Source organism: Camelina sativa, chromosome 7 (assembly GCF_030686135.1).
Source record: "Camelina sativa cultivar CO46 ecotype springtype chromosome 7, ASM3068613v1".
NCBI lineage: Eukaryota > Viridiplantae > Streptophyta > Magnoliopsida > Brassicales > Brassicaceae > Camelina > Camelina sativa.
The window spans coordinates 14,108,247-14,128,408 of record NC_141886.1 but is presented as its reverse complement, the minus strand read 5'-3'; the positions used below and the strand labels follow the sequence as shown (position 1 = coordinate 14,128,408).

Sequence of the window (20,162 nt, the reverse complement as noted above, 5' to 3'; positions counted from 1 at the left end):
CATATCTTATGTGTATTTTAATTTGCTGATGTATATTTTTTTTTAATTTTTTACTCAAATTCAAAAAACAAAACCAAAGGGTAAATTGTAATTACACTCAGGACACTAAACATTCTAGTTATTTTTAAAAGATTTATAGATATGAGTAATAAACCAACTTTTGGATAACATTCTAGTTTCTTCAATCAAACGTCAGAAGGTTAGAGATAAGTTGGTTCAAACGAAGAAACACAAAAATCACGTTTGTAACTACTTGACTTTTTTTTTCTCACATGAGACTCTCATGTCTAAGTCTAACTAACTAAATTCTCGTCACAATGTTTCCTAGTATTTAAGCAAGTCTGGTATCAAGACCACTTCATCAATACAAGTAAACAAGCTTATAAGTGTTTTCTTTATACGTATAAACATCTTGTGATCAAAACAAGTAACCATTCAAAAAAGATGAAAGGAAAAACTATGATTTTCAGTTTGCTCATAATGAGTCTGCTCATGGCACAAATTCAAGTAGAAGCAAGGACCTGCTGCCCGTCCACCAAAGCTAGAAATGGTTTTAGTATATGTCTTATGGCGGGGTCTTACTCCAAGAAAAATTGTATTTCAATGAATGGATGTCAAGCATCTGATACATGCCCTCCCGGCTGGGAAAACGGCATTCTGGAAAACTCAGGTAAATGGGAAAATGTCTTTGACATTATTTGTTAAACGATCGATCAAGGTTTTATTTTTGATGCAAATATATATATATATATATATATATTTCTTGACTCAGGTGATGTTGTTAATGAGTACTGCAAGTTAGGGTGTGAAACTTCTGTTTGTGGTGCCATGAACACTCTCAAAAACTCTGGTAAAGCAAACTCCCCAAGTCATTTTTATTATTATCTCGTAAGAATAATGGACAAGAAACAATAATCCATTCTAATATTTGTTTTGGTGACTAGATGCAAGTGAGATTGTGAAAGGATCGCTTGAACAATGCGCTAAGGCATGTTCTACTTTCTGTACCAAGAGCTCTTAAGTCAAACTTGTAACAGCCTAGAGTACTGTTCTAATTGTGGTCTATGTGACAAAAAATGCTAGACTCTTGTAATGTGCATGTGTCGTCAAAGGCTGTCGATCTCTAGATTGCACATGCCCTCTACTTCCCTATCATCTTAATAAAGAATAACCTGTCTTTTATTAATCTTCTTCTCTCGAAACATTTTCATTTGCTTTCCACTAATTAATTTTTATTATTCTACACAAAGAAGATAGTATGAGATCTCGTAAGACAAAGATTGTGATTTTTGCTGATTAAGTGAATCCACAAACCAGTCTAACCGGAGGATGATAAGATATCAATAGGCATGTCAATTAGGGCTAAAGCCCGCGGGCTGGCCCGGCCCGGCCCTGAAAAACACCGGGCTCAGGCTTAAATATATATGTCCAGAAAAAAATCGGGCCTTTCAGGCTCAGCCCGTTTGGGCAATAGGGTTTTTCGGGCTTAGCCCGACCAGGCTCGGGCCAGCCCAAAAAGCCCTTTAACAAATATGTTTGTACGGTTTTGTTAACATTTTTGTTTGATTGCAATATTTGATTAATAATTTATTGTAAAAAAAGTTGTAAACTCTAATCCTAGTTTTCATATTTACTTAATTGCCATACTTAATACTTCTAAATATTTTATCTATGATGCTTTATTTGAATTATATATTGGTTTATTTAGTTAAAATATCGAAATTTTATTTAGTTTTAAACTTTTTCTATTAAATTAAGTTGGTTATAGTGAATATACATGAGTTATTAAATTTTTGATTGATTTGTTTTATAATACATTTTCAAACACTACTTTTTAAGGCTTATAAGTTTAAATTTTTGATCGGTAAGATAAGCCCGAAAAAGCCCGAAAAGCCCTGTAGCCCTGTTAGGGCCGGGCTCGGGCTTTGAAATATAGGCCCGGAAATATTTCGGGTCGGACCGGGCCGGGCTCAAACATATGCGGGCTTTACGGGTTTCAGGCCGGGCCAGCCCGATTGACACCCCTAGATATCAATCATCCTCCCAAGAAATCAAATTGAATGAGAAGTTAATTCATATCATCAGGTCAGTTAATAGATTCAGATCCATCGCTCTTGTTTCTGCGGTGTCTCCTTCAGACCTGCCTTACGAGCTCTGTGAGCTAACCTTCCTCTGCTTCCTATGGACAGCCTAACTCTCTCCATCCCGACATTAATGCCACCACCTCTTCTCAACGATTGCTGCCTTGGCGAAGATTTCATTTGCATTCTCTTTTGTATGCTTCGTCTCAGTACGCTGGTCAACATCTTCCCATTACTTCTATGTAGCTTGGGGCTGGTGCAGAGCACTTGGTTAGCACCGCAACTCTTTTCATCAGGCGAATTTGTAATAGCTTGACATGGTGGCAATAATGACAAAGCTGATGTTGATGTGGTTGGAATGAAAGGCATTGGGGCAAGAGTCTTCCTTCTTGGAGCTGGTGGAAGATAGAGGATTTTCCTGTTCTCTTTCTGGCTTGTTCACCTTCTCAATGAGGTCACTGTACTTAGGCCACCATTAGGTAAAGGAGCTAGATCATAGCTGGTGGTGCTGTCCAAGAGTGATGGGTTTGTTACATTCACCATTTCTTTTGAAGCTGACCGGTGTTAGAAATATGTACTTCACTTATCTATTTGTGCTACATGTTGTAACAAAAGTGAGTAACTTCTCTCTTTTGGGAATTTCTATATCTCTTTGAATAATTATTCTATTAGTCTTATGGATTGACTTCTTACAAATGTTTGATTCTGGCAACATCATACTTGGAGCAAGCAGAGTATGACACAGGAAACCATGCTTAAGATCTGAAAACAGAGTCCCAATATTGAAACAGCAGATACAGAAACAATTCAGAAATATAGGGTTTTTCCCAATATTTTTCTTGAAAATGAATTGGCAAACGTAGAGAGTGTGGTAACAGTAATACATCTAACTAGGATTTAACCCGCGGTACACAGCAGGACAATATTTTTAATTTTAAAAATTTAAATATTATATTGTATTTATTTGTTATTTTATTATTATTTTATTAATTTTAAAAATATAAAATTTTACAGATATTGATATAAGTATTCAAAGCATAGATTTTTATAGTGGTTTCAAGGTTACCCGTGTGGTATATTTATAGTCTAGTAATACATTTATCTCCTGGTACACATCTAAAAGTGTCACCAATCCCACCAATCTCACTCTTATTTAACCCGCAATACATCGCAAGACAATATTTGGTTATTTAACCCGCAATACACCGGAGGTTAAATTTGTTACTCACATAATGTTGTGTCATTGAAACGGAATAGGTCCTACAGTCACCAAACATCTATTAAAATGGATTTTGAGATTTTTATGGGATTAATCATTTAATGCATAGAGTTGTTTTAGGAACAAACGAAATGCATATATATTTTCAATCTTTGTATGGCAATAAACGTTTAAAATTAGGTTAGTTTAAATAGATCCATTAATTGACTTTCTACGAAATGTTATTTTAGGAAAATCTGTAGGGGTTAATATATGTTGTGAAGATATTTATGGCAATGAACATATCAAATTATGTCGTTTTAAATAGTTCCATTAATTGAGTTTCTATGAAATGTTATTTTAGGAAAATCAGTAGGGGTTAATGTTGCAAATAAACAAATTAAATAAACAAAATTTCAAGGGCATAAACCAAAATGTACCTCCAAAATGTTAATATAGTTTAGTAATGTATGTGTATGTAGTGCAGTGATGGATTGTGTAGGTTTTGGGGGAAACTTCAGGTTCAGGGACTTGGTACAACATTGAAAATTCTCTTCTCAGATGGAAACCAAGGAACCGGAGACCATCAGACTGCGAGTTACTCAAACATCTTTACGCATCGTTTTGTAATCTAGGCGTCAACTGAATCTGAAGTAATTCCTTTTTTTTTAAACAGCTTTAACTGCAACGGAACGAGGTGATTGTGTTGGTGAATTTGCTCAACTGTATCTCTGAGTCAGTTAAAATGGTCCACGATATGGGACCAGACGTGGAGAGGCTAATGGAGGATCAGATAGCTAAAGTATCAATATCATCAACTAAACCTGGAACTGGAAGATTAAGAAGAATATGGGATTTAGCTCTCCTTGTGGTGAATTACTAGCTCTGGACATAATATCCGGTACCGAAGAACCGTACCGGAACCAAACCGATAAAAGCGGTATCGGGTAGGGTCCGGGTTAAGCAGAATTACCGAATGGGCTGAGAGGCCTTGGTAAAATAGATTTTGGTCCAGGTTCGAGTTGTAACTTAAGTATATTGGACCACCGTTTTAGATCCGTTTAACCTAAAGGCCTAATAAGGCCTTGACCCACTAAGGCTAGCCCTGGGCATAATATCCAGTACCGAAGAACCGTACCGGAACCAAACCAATAAAAATTGTATCGGGTAGGGTTCGGGTTAAGCAGAATTACCGAATGGGATATGGATTAATCGGTTATTTTGGTTATTTACATGGGTATTTATAATTTTAATCGGTTATCTCAAGTTTTAGTCGGTTATTTGAGTACTTTGGTTACTGAAAATAACCGAACCGAATATAATCCGGAAAATTTTTGGATTTTGTATTGGAGTAGAACACCGCTCTGAACCCAGCCAGTTACTAACCGTACCGAACCAAATTTTTTGTAAATTACCGAATAGTATCTGTAGGTATTATACTGATTTACCCAAAACCCGATTGAATACCCCGATTGCCCAAAACTCTAGGCTGTTTCAAGTGTGGCTTGTGGCCCGATTGGGTACCCGATTGCTATCCATTCTCCTTGTGGTAAATTTACATAACAAAACGAACTGTCCAGCTTTTTTAGGCATTCATGCTCTGAATCATCATTACAAGCCTTGAAGGTATTGAATTGACTCTTCTTTTCAATTATCCTAGTATCAAGATATAGATGATAAACTGACAACTGCAAAAATCAGTTTCAAAAATGAATAGAAGATGAAACAGAGTAATAACAGAGATATATCAGGCTTGATCTTAATACAGAATCATGAGGTAAACTAATTTACTGATACAGAATCATGTTTAAATTAATAATAAAACACATTTTTTATTATTTCTTAATTGAGAAAAAAAAATCCATGAAAGTAATGTTGAAGCAACCGAACGAGTCACTCCCGAGCTACATCTTTGGGTAAAGCTGCGGCCTTTCCCAATCTCACTAGCCGGAAAAAAACAATGACCGCCGGAAAACGAAAATCCGACAAAACCCAATCCAACAAACATGGTCTTAAAGACCCACTACTGCGCCGTCTCTCTTCCGCCGCCGCAGTAACCAATTCCTTTCTCCAAGCCAACGATCTCTTCCTCTCGCCATCACAGTCTCTCCGACTCGAATCCCTAATCTCATCTCTCCCAATCTCACCTTCCCCTGCTCCGTCCTCCACCTCCGCCGCCACGTGGTTCGACCGCTTCTTAACCTCCGCCACAGAAGACGATGACGATGATGATCCTCGCTGGAGCCTTTGTTTCCGAATGTCGAAACCAACCTTCTTCAGTCTCTTCTCCATCTTAACCCCTTCTTCTTCGCTTCCTTCCTTCGCCGCCACAATCTTCCGTCTCGCTCACGGCGCTTCTTACGAGTCTCTTGTTCACAGGTTCGGGTTTGATTCCACTTCCCAAGCTTCACGCTCTTTCTTCACTGTCTGTAAACTCATCAATGAGAAGTTAAGTCAGCAACTTGATGATCCAAAACCCGAATTTTCACCTAATCTGCTCCCGAATTGTTGCGGTGTTGTCGGATTCGGGAGATTTGAGGTTAAAGGGAAGCTTCTTGGTGCGAAAGGTTCAGTTTTGGTTCAAGCATTGGTTGATTCTAGTGGCAGATTCGTCGATATCTCAGCTGGTTGGCCAAGTACGATGAAACCAGAAGCTATCTTCAGACAGACGAAGCTTTTCTCAATAGCAGAGGAAGTTCTCTGTGGAGCTCCGACTAAACTTGGGAATAATGGTGTATTGGTTCCTCGTTACGTTTTGGGAGATTCTTGTCTTCCTTTATTGCCATGGCTTGTGACACCTTATGACTCGAGTTCAAACGAGGAGGAAGAGGAGAGTGTTGTTAGAGAAGAATTTAACAATGTGGTACACAGTCTTGGATTGCATGCTGTTGAGGTTGCGTTTGCTAAGGTTCGAGCTCGTTGGCGGATTCTTGATAAGAAATGGAAACCAGAGACGGTTGAGTTTCTGCCGTTTGTCATAACTACGGGTTGCTTGTTGCATAATTTTCTTGTGAATTCTGGAGATGATTCACTGGAGGAATGTGTGAATAATGGTTGTGCTGCTGGTGAGAATGGTGGGATGAGGAAAGATGCAAAAGATGATGAGAAGGAGGAGGAGACTCGGAGGTTGCAAGGAGAAGCATATATAGGATCGAGGAGGATCAGAGATGCTATCGCAGAGAACCTGAGGCGAGTGAGTTCACTAAGATGAAATTGAACTAGTTTTTTAGCCTCATCTTGTTAAAAATGTGGTGGATTGGGTTCTGCTGTTTCTTTTGTGTTCTTCGATTTGCAGTTTACGGCTTAGAATATGAACTAGGTGATGGATTGTTAAATGGATTCTATGAAAAAAGAAAGAAAGGGAAGGAAACATACGGAATAACAAGTCAAGATACAAGACCAAGTTGACAAAGGTTAAAACGGCGAACCTAGTTTATAATATAATTCAGATAGAAATAAGTTAACATAGTAGGCAATGATCGTCGTCCTCCGATCCGATAGATTCCACATTACCAATAGGGTGGGCCTGTTGGTTCAAAAAGACCAAAACAAATGTGTTAGGTTTGTGGAAATTTTAACCAGACAAAAAAAGAAAAAAAAGCATAAAACTTGTGTGTGGTAGTGATTTACCCTAGAAAGAAATTCGAACTCCCCGCTCTTGGTGTCGTAGGTTCCTATCGCCACGCAATCATCAAAGGTGAGCAACAATCGAGGTCTAGCTCCAACTCCCTGCCCAAAAGGTTTGGAAAACATATAAGAAAATGTTCCACAACGATACAAAAAATAACTTTAATTATGCGCACACATATATATATGACAAGAATCCCGACCTGAGTCCCGGCTCTTCCACCAATGATGTACTGGAATTTACTGCGCCAAGTTGGAATATATAAGAACAAGGGTTAGTCGTAGTTTTAGTACGTTTTGAGAAAGAAATATAGGTTTTAGTACGTATACTATTCAAAATAGTAAAAATGGGTAGTGTGAGAGGTGAGAGAGCGTGAGAGATGATTGTTTGGAGTTGTGAGAGACGTGAGAGGGTGTGAGAGATGGAGAGTAGAACCCATTTGTGTGTGATAGAAAAAAAATAAGAATTTGGCAGCAATAACCAAAAAAAATTCTATAATTCACTCCATAACTACACTAACCATTAAAAGTTTATATTAGCTGTATTTTATATAATAATTACCAAAGTATCGTCTATAGTTGCACAATCAAATGACATCCCTCTCTCCTCTTCTTGCACACGTACACACGTCTATACACATGTGTGTTCTTTCCATTTTTTCTTCTTTTTTTTTTTAAACTAGAACTCTATTTTTATCATATTTGCTTTGAATATTTTTTTAAAAATAAATATTCAATGTTATCATTTATACTTGTTCGTTGTTAAGTTTGACAGTTTCGGTTGTCAATGTTATGTCTTCTAGTTCTAGGGTTTAGTGTTCCTTCTTCATCAAACGATTAATATGAACCATTCTCTTGTTCACATTCAATTTGGGTTTTTTTCTTTTGTATCTTTAGGGTCTAGTATCTTATGGTTTTAATTTGTCTTATCTTGCATAAATTATAAGTTGCACAAATTAATGAGTAATTAAAAAATAGTAATTAGAAGTTAAACAAATTACTGAGTATACATATATATTTCTATTCTATTTTCAAAATTTTAAAATAATTGGACATGTTGTTACTATAAAACCTACCAAGATAGACTTCCCACGTCATCACATCACAACTCCTGGCTAGCAGCGCGTACATGTCACGCTGGGCTCCTTTGGTAATTTTGCAATGGGCTTTGGTTACTGACTTAATTTTCATCATTAATATGCTATATTCTTCGTTTCATTTGTAGAATTGGTCATACGGCAAATTGCCTAGCATTTTTTTTTTAAAACATCCATATCTAATTATTCAGATATTTGATACTATCAAAAAATTTAAATTTTTTTTGCAGATACAAAAATACCATGTTTTTTTCTTTATAATTTGATATAAGATATATATAATATATTTTTTTTTTATAAAAAAGCACCCCATGTTTAGTTATTCATATATTTGATAATATATATATATTTTTTTAGATACAAAAGTACTATATTTTTTCTTTATAATTTGATATAAGATATTTTTTTTCAGATACAAAAGTACTATATTTTTTCTTTATAATTTGATATGAGATATATTTTTTTTTTAAAACACTCATGTCTAGTTATTTAGATATTTGGTAATATAATTTTTTTTTAGATACAAAAATACTATATTTTTTCTTTATAATTTGATATGCATTATGATTTTAGTTATTTCAAATGTATTTTATACCAAAAGTGGTATATGTAATCTTATAAAAAAAAACCATAGTTTTTTATAATTTGATATGCATTTTGTTTTATTATTTTTATGGGAATTTTCCATCTACACCCACTTTCTCATAAACAAATAACACCCACACCCACACCCACTTTCTATTCTCTCTATAATTTCTACCTGTAAAATCACAACTTACCCCTCAAAACTCTCTTTAGTACATTTATTTTTAACTTACCGATCTCACTTTTTTATTTTAGCGATCTCATTTTTTTTATCTTACCGATCTCAATTTTTCATCTGTTCAATACATTTATTTTTAACAACCGTAAAAAAGACAAAATCCCAAATCCCCCAAAACCCTAGATCCCCAATTCTCATCAACCCTAATTTTTCATTTCACCAATTTCGAATTCCTTGATTCCTACCACTCCTCCCGTTTGTCCCATTACCTCCATTTGTTCCGTTTTCCCTTTAACTTGCCGCCGTGAACCGCCTTCGGACATGGCAGAGACCCGTCGTCAAATCTCCAAATGTTCGGCCGATGAATCGACATCTACAACTGTTGGTGATACTTCTGGAGAAAAATCTGCAGAGTGGGATGATCGGCTCCCTCGCCGTTTGTTTGCAACTGACCGTTTCCCCGACGCTAGATTGAATATTTACTCACGACCTGATATCCTGACGACAGTCCACAATGTCCTCAAAGGCACTCCCCAATTCGATACGATTCTTAGCTCAAGTCTGGGTTCTTTATTTCGGCTTCGTATTGGTGAGTCTCCTATTTCCTGCAGATTAATCCACGCTCTGCTATGTAGGCAGGTTCTGTCCAAAAAAAAGTACAAACTGTGGACTGTATTCGGTGGATACCCTTTGAGGTTTTCTTTAGTTGAATTTGGTGTTGTAACTGGCCTTCAATGTGACGAATTTCTGGAAGATTACGACCCCGAAGACGACCCTGCTCCCGACTCTCATGATGAATGTTACTGGGATAAGTTGATTGGGGAAGATCGCAAGGCGACCCTAGGTGATGTGTCCACTATTTTTGAAGACCCTAGTATCAAGGATTTCGATCGGAAGCTTCGGCTAGCGTTGCTCCTCATAGTCGATGGTGTACTCATTGCCTCCAGCCAAACGAGCCGACCAACTTGGAAGTATGTTGAGATGCTTGAAGACATCGAATCGTTCCTAGCATTTCCTTGGGGCAGAGAATCCTTCTTGAAGACTATTTCCACTATGAGACCTGATCTCAAACCGCAATCCATACCAGTGGCTAAAAGACTTAAACGGCAGGGCAAGGTTCAACCAACGGACCCCTTGAAGAGTTTCACCGAGAAGTTACAACAGAAGTCCTTCCGTTTGCATGGCTACCCTCTTGCGCTTCAACTGCTCGCATATCGTAACATTTCTGGATTACGAGACAAGGTACAAGGTGTTGGTGACAGCCGCACTTTCCTGGAATGTTCTTCAGTTGGCCTACCAAAGAATAATTTACCTCTGACAGACGTCATAAGTGTTGAGCATTATCCAGATGTAAGTTGTCTTATGTACACATTATTAATCTTTGGATTACATTATCTATGTGGATACACACATTATGACATTTTGTCTATTACAACCGCAGCTATTAGTTTCTGTGTTTTTGGAAGCTGTCCAACAAGAAGGGATTGTTGAATCTGGTTGGGGAGAGTGGGACGATGAGATTAAAGACAAAAGAATTGCTTATATGGAAAGTCTCATTCAGGCAGGACATATCTTCACCAAAAAGGAATGGCCAGGGGGTGATTGTTCTTTGCCTTTAATAACTTTACCAGATAAGAAGGGCAAAGGGCTTCACAGGAAGCACATTATTCCTAGGCGGAAAGAGATTTCTGCCAAACTTCGTGTCAATCAACCTTCTCCCAAGTCCAAATGCTCGAGTTCTAAGAGGCCCCGTGTTATCTTCTCCAATACTGAGGATAACGGTTTTGCTGATTTCAAAGCTGCTGTAGAGAAAGAACTTAATTCTATTAGGGATGCGGCAGATAGTAAGTTTAAAAAGCTAGAATCTGAGAACAGGAAACTACAGGCTCAGATTAACACCCTTCGATTCCGTAGGCGGTTAAGATTACCAATAAGGCGCACCATTATGAGGCCAGCATCCGTTTCTCCCTCTATTGTCAAGGAATCACCACCTTCCCCTGTCGCAGTCGATGAGTTTACTTGTCCAGAGAATGCAGCAGAGAATGTGACGGTCGAGACGCCACCCCCAACTCCTCAACAATCTCCGACCAAAGCAGTAACGTCTCCTGATGATATCCTTCTTAACCAACACGACTGGGAACAATATGTCCACCCGTTTTGGGACAATGGTATGTAGTTGTTTCCATCATCCTGGAGCTAGTTTGTTTGCATCTGTATTCATCTTAGTCAAATTATACAGGAACATTATGTTGAAAACTGCTTGTCCCCTATGAAATATGTGATTCAGGATGTCCGGACTCTTTCCTCAATCCCATTTATGACACCGAGACTTAGGTTAGACACACTTGTACCTTTTATATGAAACTTCGATTAGCTTCCTTTTTGTTACCTAAACTAATTTTTGGAAAACAACAATCCCCGGTATATGACACTGTCACCAAACCTGTTCCCTTCGATGACCAATCGGTACATATCCCATATCTTTCCTTCTTCGTCATTTACCCCAGTTTGCAAAACTTACAATGTCCATGTGGATACATTTTCAATATACAGGCTGCGACACATATTGATCAAAACCAAGTTAACTCTGCTGTTAATGCATCTCCACAACCCCTACAACCTTACACCAGCTTGTTACAGGGATTTATAGGGAACTCTAATGTCAATCCTCAATTGCCTGCTCCTAGTCATGTCCTTGACGGTACACCTTCCAACAATATTGAGGTATTTATTCACCAAATTAATATACTTCCCGAGTAAGTCTCTATCCTCAACTATATCTCACTACTCAAACACTTGCTAACCTTGACGCAGAAAATTGACGCTGATAATTTGTTGGAAGCCACTCCCCTAACATTAATTGAGGTAAGCAATTCCGTTTATTTCCTATCATTTTTATCCTATCCACATGGACACGTGAGTTTGGCTAGTTGTTTAGAAACAACTTTAACATATCCACATGGATATGCATCGTCAATTCGTTACCTTTTTCTTGCAGGACACCAAAGTTGACATTGACAGAGCTTGTGCTGATGAGGTACCGTAGACAAATATTACTTCAAAAAAAATTTGTTAACTTTCTCTATTTTACCTCATAGTTAATTAATTTCCCCAACTTGCTTCATTAGGATGATGGCCGTGAGTCCCCTATACAACCTAACGAATCTGACATCGAAGCCACAGAGGTATTGCATCCTTCTCTACTTTCCATCGAATCCCTGCCTAGTTTTTTGCTTCCTAATAGTTTGCTGAAAATTAAATTTATTTCACCTCACAGAGCAATGCTACACCCACAGACCTTGTTGATGTCAGTGATTCTTCGCCAGCCAGACCTACACAAAAGGGTGTTCTCTCGGTACCAGAAGAGACCTTTCTCTCGGCTGTTTTGCGGATTCCTACACCTTCACCGTCCCCTCTGCCTGACCTTCTACTCATTGTCGACAAAGATTTAGCATCCCTCATGAAAAAATCTCTGAAATCATGCCCAAACACGTAACTTTCTACGCCTCCTATGTCGTATTTTATTCTAACAATATCGGATCAATGAGCTAACTGTGGTTACCATTTTCAAAACCTCCAGGATACACATAAGCAAATGTGGATACCCAATTGACAACTTGTTTTTTAAACAGCTAGTGAAGCCTAAGAATTGGGTTAGTACATTGGTAAGTATTTCCTATCTACCAAACTCTGAACTCGATTTTAGTTAATATATACATACACATTATTTTCACCCTCTTTTCTCAGCATATGGAGGTTTTAGTGGATTTTCTACAAAAAAAAGCTGGAAAAAGTCCTAGCCATTGAATGCTCTATCTTCCTCTCACCCTGGCTTGGGAACTACTTACAAGGGAAGTATCCTTCCTTCTGTCAAGCAAAAATGAAGTCCAGAGTCAAGTGGGACAATAAGCTAAAACGTAAAACCTATGGTTCTCGTTCAGAGTGGTTTGTGGATTGGAACATGATATATATTCCGATGATTTGGGACAATTCTCACTGGATTGGCTTAGTCATCAACCTCTCCAATTGGAGCATAGAAATCCTCGATCCTAATGTCACTCTATACGACGATGCTAAGGTTGCCAAAAACATAGCCCCGTTCACAGAGCAGCTGCCATACCTTATTTCAAAACTTTGCACACCGCCTTCAACTCAAGATCATGGCGAGACTCCATTCACTTGGTCGAGGGTCCAAGACATTTACGTTAATGAGAGATGTGGTGATTGTGGTCCCCTTGCCATGAAGTTGCTAGAGATCTTCGCAACTGGATTTGGTCCAGAACTCATGTCTCAGATCACCGACCAAATCGTCAATGATATCAGGGCACAATACGCGTTAGACATCTACAAGGAATATGTCGCACCCATCTACTCCAACTAGTTTAAAACTTTTATTCGCTCCCTCTGTTACGCGTTGGACATTGACCCATTTTCTATCTGTATGTTTGTATCATGCCGTACTATTAACCTTCACCTATTTTAGCGACTTGTATGTTTAAACTTTTCTATATGTATGCTTAGCTACATTTGGATATCGTTACTATTTAACGTCCTCAAATTTTATCTACAAAGCAACAAAGCAAAGTATACCTACAGTAACCCCTCACAGTTAGTCCAGGTATCCAAATGTACATGTTTTTGTTGATACCGTGACAATTGACAAGTACGATTGCTCAGCTCCTGTACCTTATTGATTCGCGGCTTAGTATAACATATATCCAAAACCATATCATATATCCACGTATATCCAGGTGGTCAGACATCTGTGGATATTCTTACTGCTTAACTAGTTACCAGTTTTCACTAGGCCTCAAACTTTATCTACAATGCAACAAAGCAATAGTTTACCTTTCATTAACAGCCCGTATCCAAATATACATGTTGTTGTGGATAACCTGAAAATCGATTTTCTTTAAAACAAGTATGATTGATCAGCTCCCCCACTTTGTTGATTCGAGAGTGTAGATTCAAAAAATGGTGTCACTGTCTACGTATCAATATTATATCCCAAACCTGGACTTTAGTTCCTTTTTATATCCACTTGGTCAATCACTTTCCGGTAAATAAAACTTGAACGTTGATCGATGATAGGACTAGAACATTGAATGTTATTTGTTTAAAAGATTACCCAACATATATGAATAAACAAAAACCCTAAGCCCTAAACCCTAACCCCTATAACCGAAAGCTTAAACCCTAAACCCTAAACACTAAACCCTAGACCCTAAACCCCAAACCCTAAACCCTAAACCCTAAACACTAAACCCTAACCCCTAAACCTTAACCCTACCCCATGAACCCTTAACAGTAAACCCTAAAACATGACATAACAAACTAAACCTTAGATCAGGAAATGTTAGAGTAAGGGCAAATGTTAATACGTATATACTACCAAAGTATATATTGGACCTCTAAACCTTTTAAAATACAGTCCACATATTTAGTATCCACATCCACCTATCAAATGGATGTCCACTTATTAACATCTATCCACCTATACCCACGTGGCCATACCTGTTTGGATATCCTTGCCCCTAATATTTTACTGTTAGCATTGACATTGGAGTACCATTGAAATAGTCATAAGATAGATACTGTTATCTGACATCAGGGTTAACCGAACCAAAAAATAGGTGGATTTCAGATTTCGACCTAATTAGGGAAACCGAACCAATATTAAGTGAGATTGTAGTCGAAACGTTGTCATCGTTTTGATAACTCTAAATTACTCTCAAACGTTGTATCGTTTAGCTTCCCCATAATTCATTGTATCGATTGGATCTGTCTAAATGCATTCAATCGTCTCATTCTCTTTATCTGCGTATTCGATCATGACCCCTATAAAACTCCTCTCCTTCCAGCAACGATTTCATTCCAATTTCATTGCAGCAATGGCCGGAGAGGGTTCAAGAGGACGTCCTAAACGCTTCGCAGAGGAGCCAACCGCAGGAGCCAGTTCGAGTAAACGCCCCAAACCGAATTCTGATTTCGAATGGGAAGGGGAGGTTCTGGAGGCCATGAGAGCCATGCTACCTAAGACACGAGTGGTGACCGACGAGAAGACTAGGGATCACTACATGGCAATAATTCATATGATGCATGATCATATGAAGAAAAAGGAAGAAAAAACAGCCCTCCTTCATCAAGTGGAAATAATCGATGCAAAACTCTCTCAACTCAATGAAATATTGTGTCAGGAAGTTGAAGATTTGGTGGGAGAGCTGCAGAGGATTGAGGAGATGCGAGAAGTGGTGGCCGCCGATGCCGTAGAGTGTCGGGTTCCTCCTCCAATTGATTGGTTGAAACTGAAAGTGAAATTCAAAGATGAGTAGTGTTATGTCATGTCTTTTTGTTCTCGTTTTTAATTTCGAACTCTGTAATCCACGTTCTTTCTCACCACATCCTCACAATTTATAACATTGTTCTCCGTTTTTAATTTACCTTTCCTCCATTTTTTACACAGAAGTTATACAGTCCCATTTTAGCAAACACTGAAATGGATACACAAACATGTCAACCGTCCATATGGATATATATATTTGGATACTGTTACATACATATCCATGTGGCCACGTACAATTAACCCCCGTTATCCTAAACTTCGCTCATCATATGGACAACATTTAAGAAATAACTTGTTGATACGATCATAAAAAAAATAAACACAGAATCCAATAAAAAAATATAGAGAATAATTAAGGGATTGGATTACATCTCCGGGCCACAATAACATCTCCTAACAGTCCACAACCACCAACCATATTACAACCTTCACGTAAAACATAATGTTTAGTTGAGTTTAAAAGGAGTATCCCAATACAAATTAAACAACCCTAGACGTTATATCATATAAGAAGCTGTTTCGCTCACCTAGAGGTGGAAATGATGAGAACATTCTGATGCATCTGAAAAATGATAGTTAGGACTCTTCGCTCCTGCACAACGGGGACATCTAGGACGACCCACTTCACACTTCTTCTTCGGTGGTGCTAATTTATGATCCACCATTACTGAAGGTACATCACTTGATCCCCCATTCACATATGAGAGAGACCAGTTTTGAGCACTATAACAAGCACGGACGAAATCTCTATAAACAAGTCCCTTGTTATTATTCGCCCACATTGCATACGGATTGTCGTTTTCAAGACATTTGGAAAAGAAGAAATAGTATTTCGAGTGTTGCTTTGACCACCACACGAGATCTTCGGACTTGTCGAGTCGCACGGTTGCAAGACATTCCTTGGATTAAACAGCATTCAAACCTTGTTTACCAGCAATTAACAAGTTCTTCAACGCGTCCACACCTTCTTCCCCCAAAAAAACAGCAACTTTGGCAAGCAGCTCGGGTGGCATGTCAAACTCGTTTTTGGAAGCAACCTAAACAGAATTAATGTGTCGTATATTAAAGTTAATAAGTAAGATGAATGTTATTTCCCAAGAACTAAAACGGAACTTACTATAACAGCTTCTTCATAACGCTGAGTATTTTCCATGACCAACAACAAATAATTTTCCTTCCACAAAGTTTGTGTCGCCTACGGAGGTTCATAAGCTTTAAATACAGTCACAACTTTAGGTAGGTGTTATTTTAAAGATGTGTATACCAGCGGAAATAAATTTAGGCACCACTTTAAACAATACTTTTTGCCACACAATACTCGTCCACGTGGATACGAACTTTGTTCTTGTAATCTTTCAAAAAGTCAGTGCCACTACGATATTAAAATCCGTGTGGTTAATCCCATGTGGATACCTAATTCCTAGTACTGTCGTTTTCCGTACACCATCTATAAATGCTTCCCGTACACCATTTTTTAAAGATTTGTCAGAACTTTAAACGTGTTCACAATATTCCCTCTCTCCCCTTACTGTCTCCTCTGTTACCTACCCATTAAATGCTCCTTTAAAAGCACTGTCGTGATGTAACATTTCAGGGCCTACAACCATAGGATCACTGATGTCTTCCTTGGAGTTCTCTGTCTGTTAGCTCAGCTTTTAAAGATGTCTACACCAACTGCAATAATTTTGTCACGACCATTAGCCTTCTAACAAATAATCGATAAGAAGTTATATGACCACAATATACTGTCCACGTGGATTAATTTGATTAGACCATGGTATGCTATTAAGGTTATATCTTTATAATCATGCAGATAATTTACAACTCTCCAACATATAAATCTACAACAAACCATCCACGTGAACAGTTTCAATCAGAAAATATTAGAGTATTGTATATTTGATATATAACACAACTATCACACATTCTAAAAACACTTTCCTTTCAAACATGTGGAATTGAACATTATCTACTATCCACTTAGATGCTTAGAAATAAAGTTTTCCCTGGATACGTCCACATGGTTAGGTTTTTGAAGTCAATTACAGTTACTATTTAGGGCTACGTGTTAGTGATTTCGTAGACTGATTCTATATAAACAGAGTATGTCTCTGTTATGAGATAGTTGAAAATGGTTCCGACGTACAAAATCGTATGTGAAAACTGCTCTCAGGGAAAATGCAGACATGGTCGAATTTTACCTAAAAGACATTTCCCTCGTCCTCACAGTGCACGGACACCGGTGACTGAACGCCAACTAGCGGAAGAACCTACCACCGAACCTCTGGTTCGCCTGAATCATGAGGTTTGTTTCCTTCTTTTTAGAGTACGAATCCAAATAGATTTTTAAGCATTGGGAGATATCATATTTCTACTTGTTCTCGCTATTACAGATCCCAACACGTAAAGATCTACACTTCTTAGCACCAATTCTGTCGAAAATTGTCAGCTTCGTAGCTCAGGATGGCATCAAACATTTGAGGAACTGGCTTGTCGCAGGGCGTGCAGGTATAGTAACAGTTCACTCGTTGGACACACTTTCATCGGTTAGGTTGGATCGCCATTCCAAATTCGTTAAGTGGTCAAGACCGGATTCTGTGTACTATGATTTTTTTGGGATGTGTTTATACGCTAAAAATCTTTACGCTTTGTATGTGAAAAGTTTATTCTTAGCTTTCCAATGTTGTGATCTGAAGAGGCAATCGCATTGGTGAGTACCATTAAACATGTTTACCCAGTTGCTGAGTTGTTCTGGATTATGTTGAAGAGCTGCGAAGGGACGTTGGATTCGGATTGTTACTGGACCTACAAGAAAAAGTATCGTTTTGGTGATGTTGATAGGATGGCTGACTCTTTAATGTACCACATCTGCACCATGCGGCCAAATCAATGGGGGACTTATTCTAATACTTGGCGCTTTGAAGATGTGCCAATGTGCTGTTTTGAACACGAAGCGCTGCAGGAATTCAATGGGGAAAGGTGTATGGACTGTATCTTTTACTATCTATCTAGAGATATAATGCTTATGTCTTAGGTTTATAATTGCTTTAAATTGTTCTCTGTATTTTGCATTTAAATCCTCTCAAACTCATGCCCTATAAGATCTGCTTTAGATGTGCTACTCTAGTATGAATCCTCCTTTCAGCATTTGAATCTTGTAAAATCAGCCGACCATCTAATGATGTCCATTTTAACTCGACTCAAACAAGGGTATCTAAACACCCATATCCACAGCAAACCTATCTACGCATATCCTCAGGGTATCTCTACCCACATATCCAATACTATCCATAGGTTATCTCTACTAACCTTTACACACCTATCCACAAGCTATCTCTACCTAGATTTCCTATAAAGACAAAGGTTTCTATCCACAATTTGATACGGGGTCTATATGGCCAAACTGGTTACTAGTTAAATAGCAAGAATATCCTAGCATGTCTGTCCATGTGGATACTAAATATATGTATTACAATTTGCTAGATCATACGTCTTTGAGTTTACTGCATTGACACATTATTCCACAAACTGTTAAGATTAATAGTCGGAAACAACAGCATAATAGTGTAACGATAATTAGTAAATGAAAGTGTTATCGACGAAAGTGTTAACAACATAATAGTGTTAACGAAAGTGTTAGAGTTTGACCATGTCACAAACAAGGGATCTCAGTTCAACTTTACCGACGAAAGTGTTTCGGGGGAAAAAACAGCTACTCTGCCCTCGTGACCAGCGAGTATCTAGTTTTTCAGCGCCATCAGGCCATCTTTAGATACCAAACTCACGATTTTGGCAAGTATAGGGGCTGGGATGTGCAGATCTCTTTGCTGAGGTACCTTCAAATAAATCCCAAAAAAAGGGGCTGAGATACATATTTATTCGCAGATCTGGAACAGTATATGTAAGAAAACGAACCTGTAAATTAAGTTGCTCAATAGCCTCGCCGATTGGCTCCTCTTCAATTTTACGGTCACTTATCCTTGTCAAAGCACTCATAGGGCGAGGGTCATGTCCACGGCTACTCAAACGTTTTCCAGCGTCGGCGGTGTTGTATGTTGGAACCATGTTCTCCCTTGCTTTGTGCTCTTTTTCCGAGCCCTTACAATTTACAACTTTTATGTTTCTACGTTTATAGTCAAAAAAACTTATCTATCCACATTATATTAACCACATGTTCGTGGTTAATTTATAGACAAAAAAACTGTTGTTAATTTCAATTAATTCCCTTCTATCATTATTGATGTAAAATATCGAATTGTTGACCCGATACCATAATCCATTTCAATTTAACAACGTCATTTCAAGTTAAGGTTAACTTCCACACCGTCTCTTCTTGCTCCAATTGATATTGCCAATGTATCCACCCCATGCCTAATTCAATTCTAGGTTCACCAACAAGTCCCCTTCATGCGACGCTAACCACGCCATTGTTCTCGGTAGATAGTAAATACATCCATCAATATTTTACCTGTCAGGATGACGAATACTTACATGATATTCAAATAGAAGGCACATTCGATTTTTGGGTAACTAACACAGATATCCTCATTTTACACGAAAATGTAAGTTCTGTCCACATAATATAATCCATGTGGATATTAAAATGTGGATATCTGTTCATCTCGATTACATCCACAGATATCCACATTTTAATATCCACATTGATTATATTCTGTGAACAAAACTCACATTATCGTGTAAAACCCTAACCTCAGCTTATTTTACTTTCATTTACACATCAAACCATAACAAACTAACCATGTGGTTACTAACCTTTCATCTCGACTACATTCCAATAGAGTTCACCACAAAAATCCGTTCATGTCGTCCAAAAAAAAAACCATATCCATAAAAACAAGATGGAATGGATACCTAATGTATTTTCTAAGATAGCAATGTAACCAATAGTGTTCCCAATTACATCCACAAAAAAAAAGCAAATCAGGACACATCCTATTGAATACTATCCGCTCCTAATCCGGTTAGCTTCACGCCAAGAATAACCCAAAATCAGTGCTCTCCCACACTACCACCCAACTGTCTACCTTCATCC

General features: G+C 38.0%; 1 protein-coding gene and 1 pseudogene across 1 annotated transcript; one reads left to right on the top strand and one right to left on the bottom strand.

Annotated features, from left to right (window-relative positions):
* The first annotated feature begins 305 nt into the window (after positions 1–305).
* On the top strand, positions 306–1,186 carry LOC104700942 (thionin-2.1). The gene is made up of 3 exons (XM_010416553.3): positions 306–670; positions 773–850; positions 945–1,186. The coding sequence occupies exons 1-3, from the start codon at positions 445–447 to the stop codon at positions 1,019–1,021; spliced, it is 381 nt and encodes a 126-aa protein (XP_010414855.1). The 5' UTR covers positions 306–444; the 3' UTR covers positions 1,022–1,186.
* Positions 1,187–2,099: 913 nt separating this feature from the next.
* LOC147941183 (kinesin-like protein KIN-14Q pseudogene) lies at positions 2,100–2,967 on the bottom strand (annotated as a pseudogene).
* Positions 2,968–20,162: the final 17,195 nt, after the last annotated feature.

What these genes read in the sequence shown, in the direction of transcription:
- LOC104700942 (XM_010416553.3), top strand. Translation starts at nt 445, where the DNA reads ATGAAAGGAAAAACTATGATTTTCAGTTTGCTCATAATGAGTCTGCTC. An exon ending in CGGCATTCTGGAAAACTCAG is followed by an intron (nt 671 to 772) that starts GTAAATGGGAAA and finishes TTCTTGACTCAG; the next exon opens with GTGATGTTGTTAATGAGTAC. An exon ending in GAACACTCTCAAAAACTCTG is followed by an intron (nt 851 to 944) that starts GTAAAGCAAACT and finishes TTTGGTGACTAG; the next exon opens with ATGCAAGTGAGATTGTGAAA.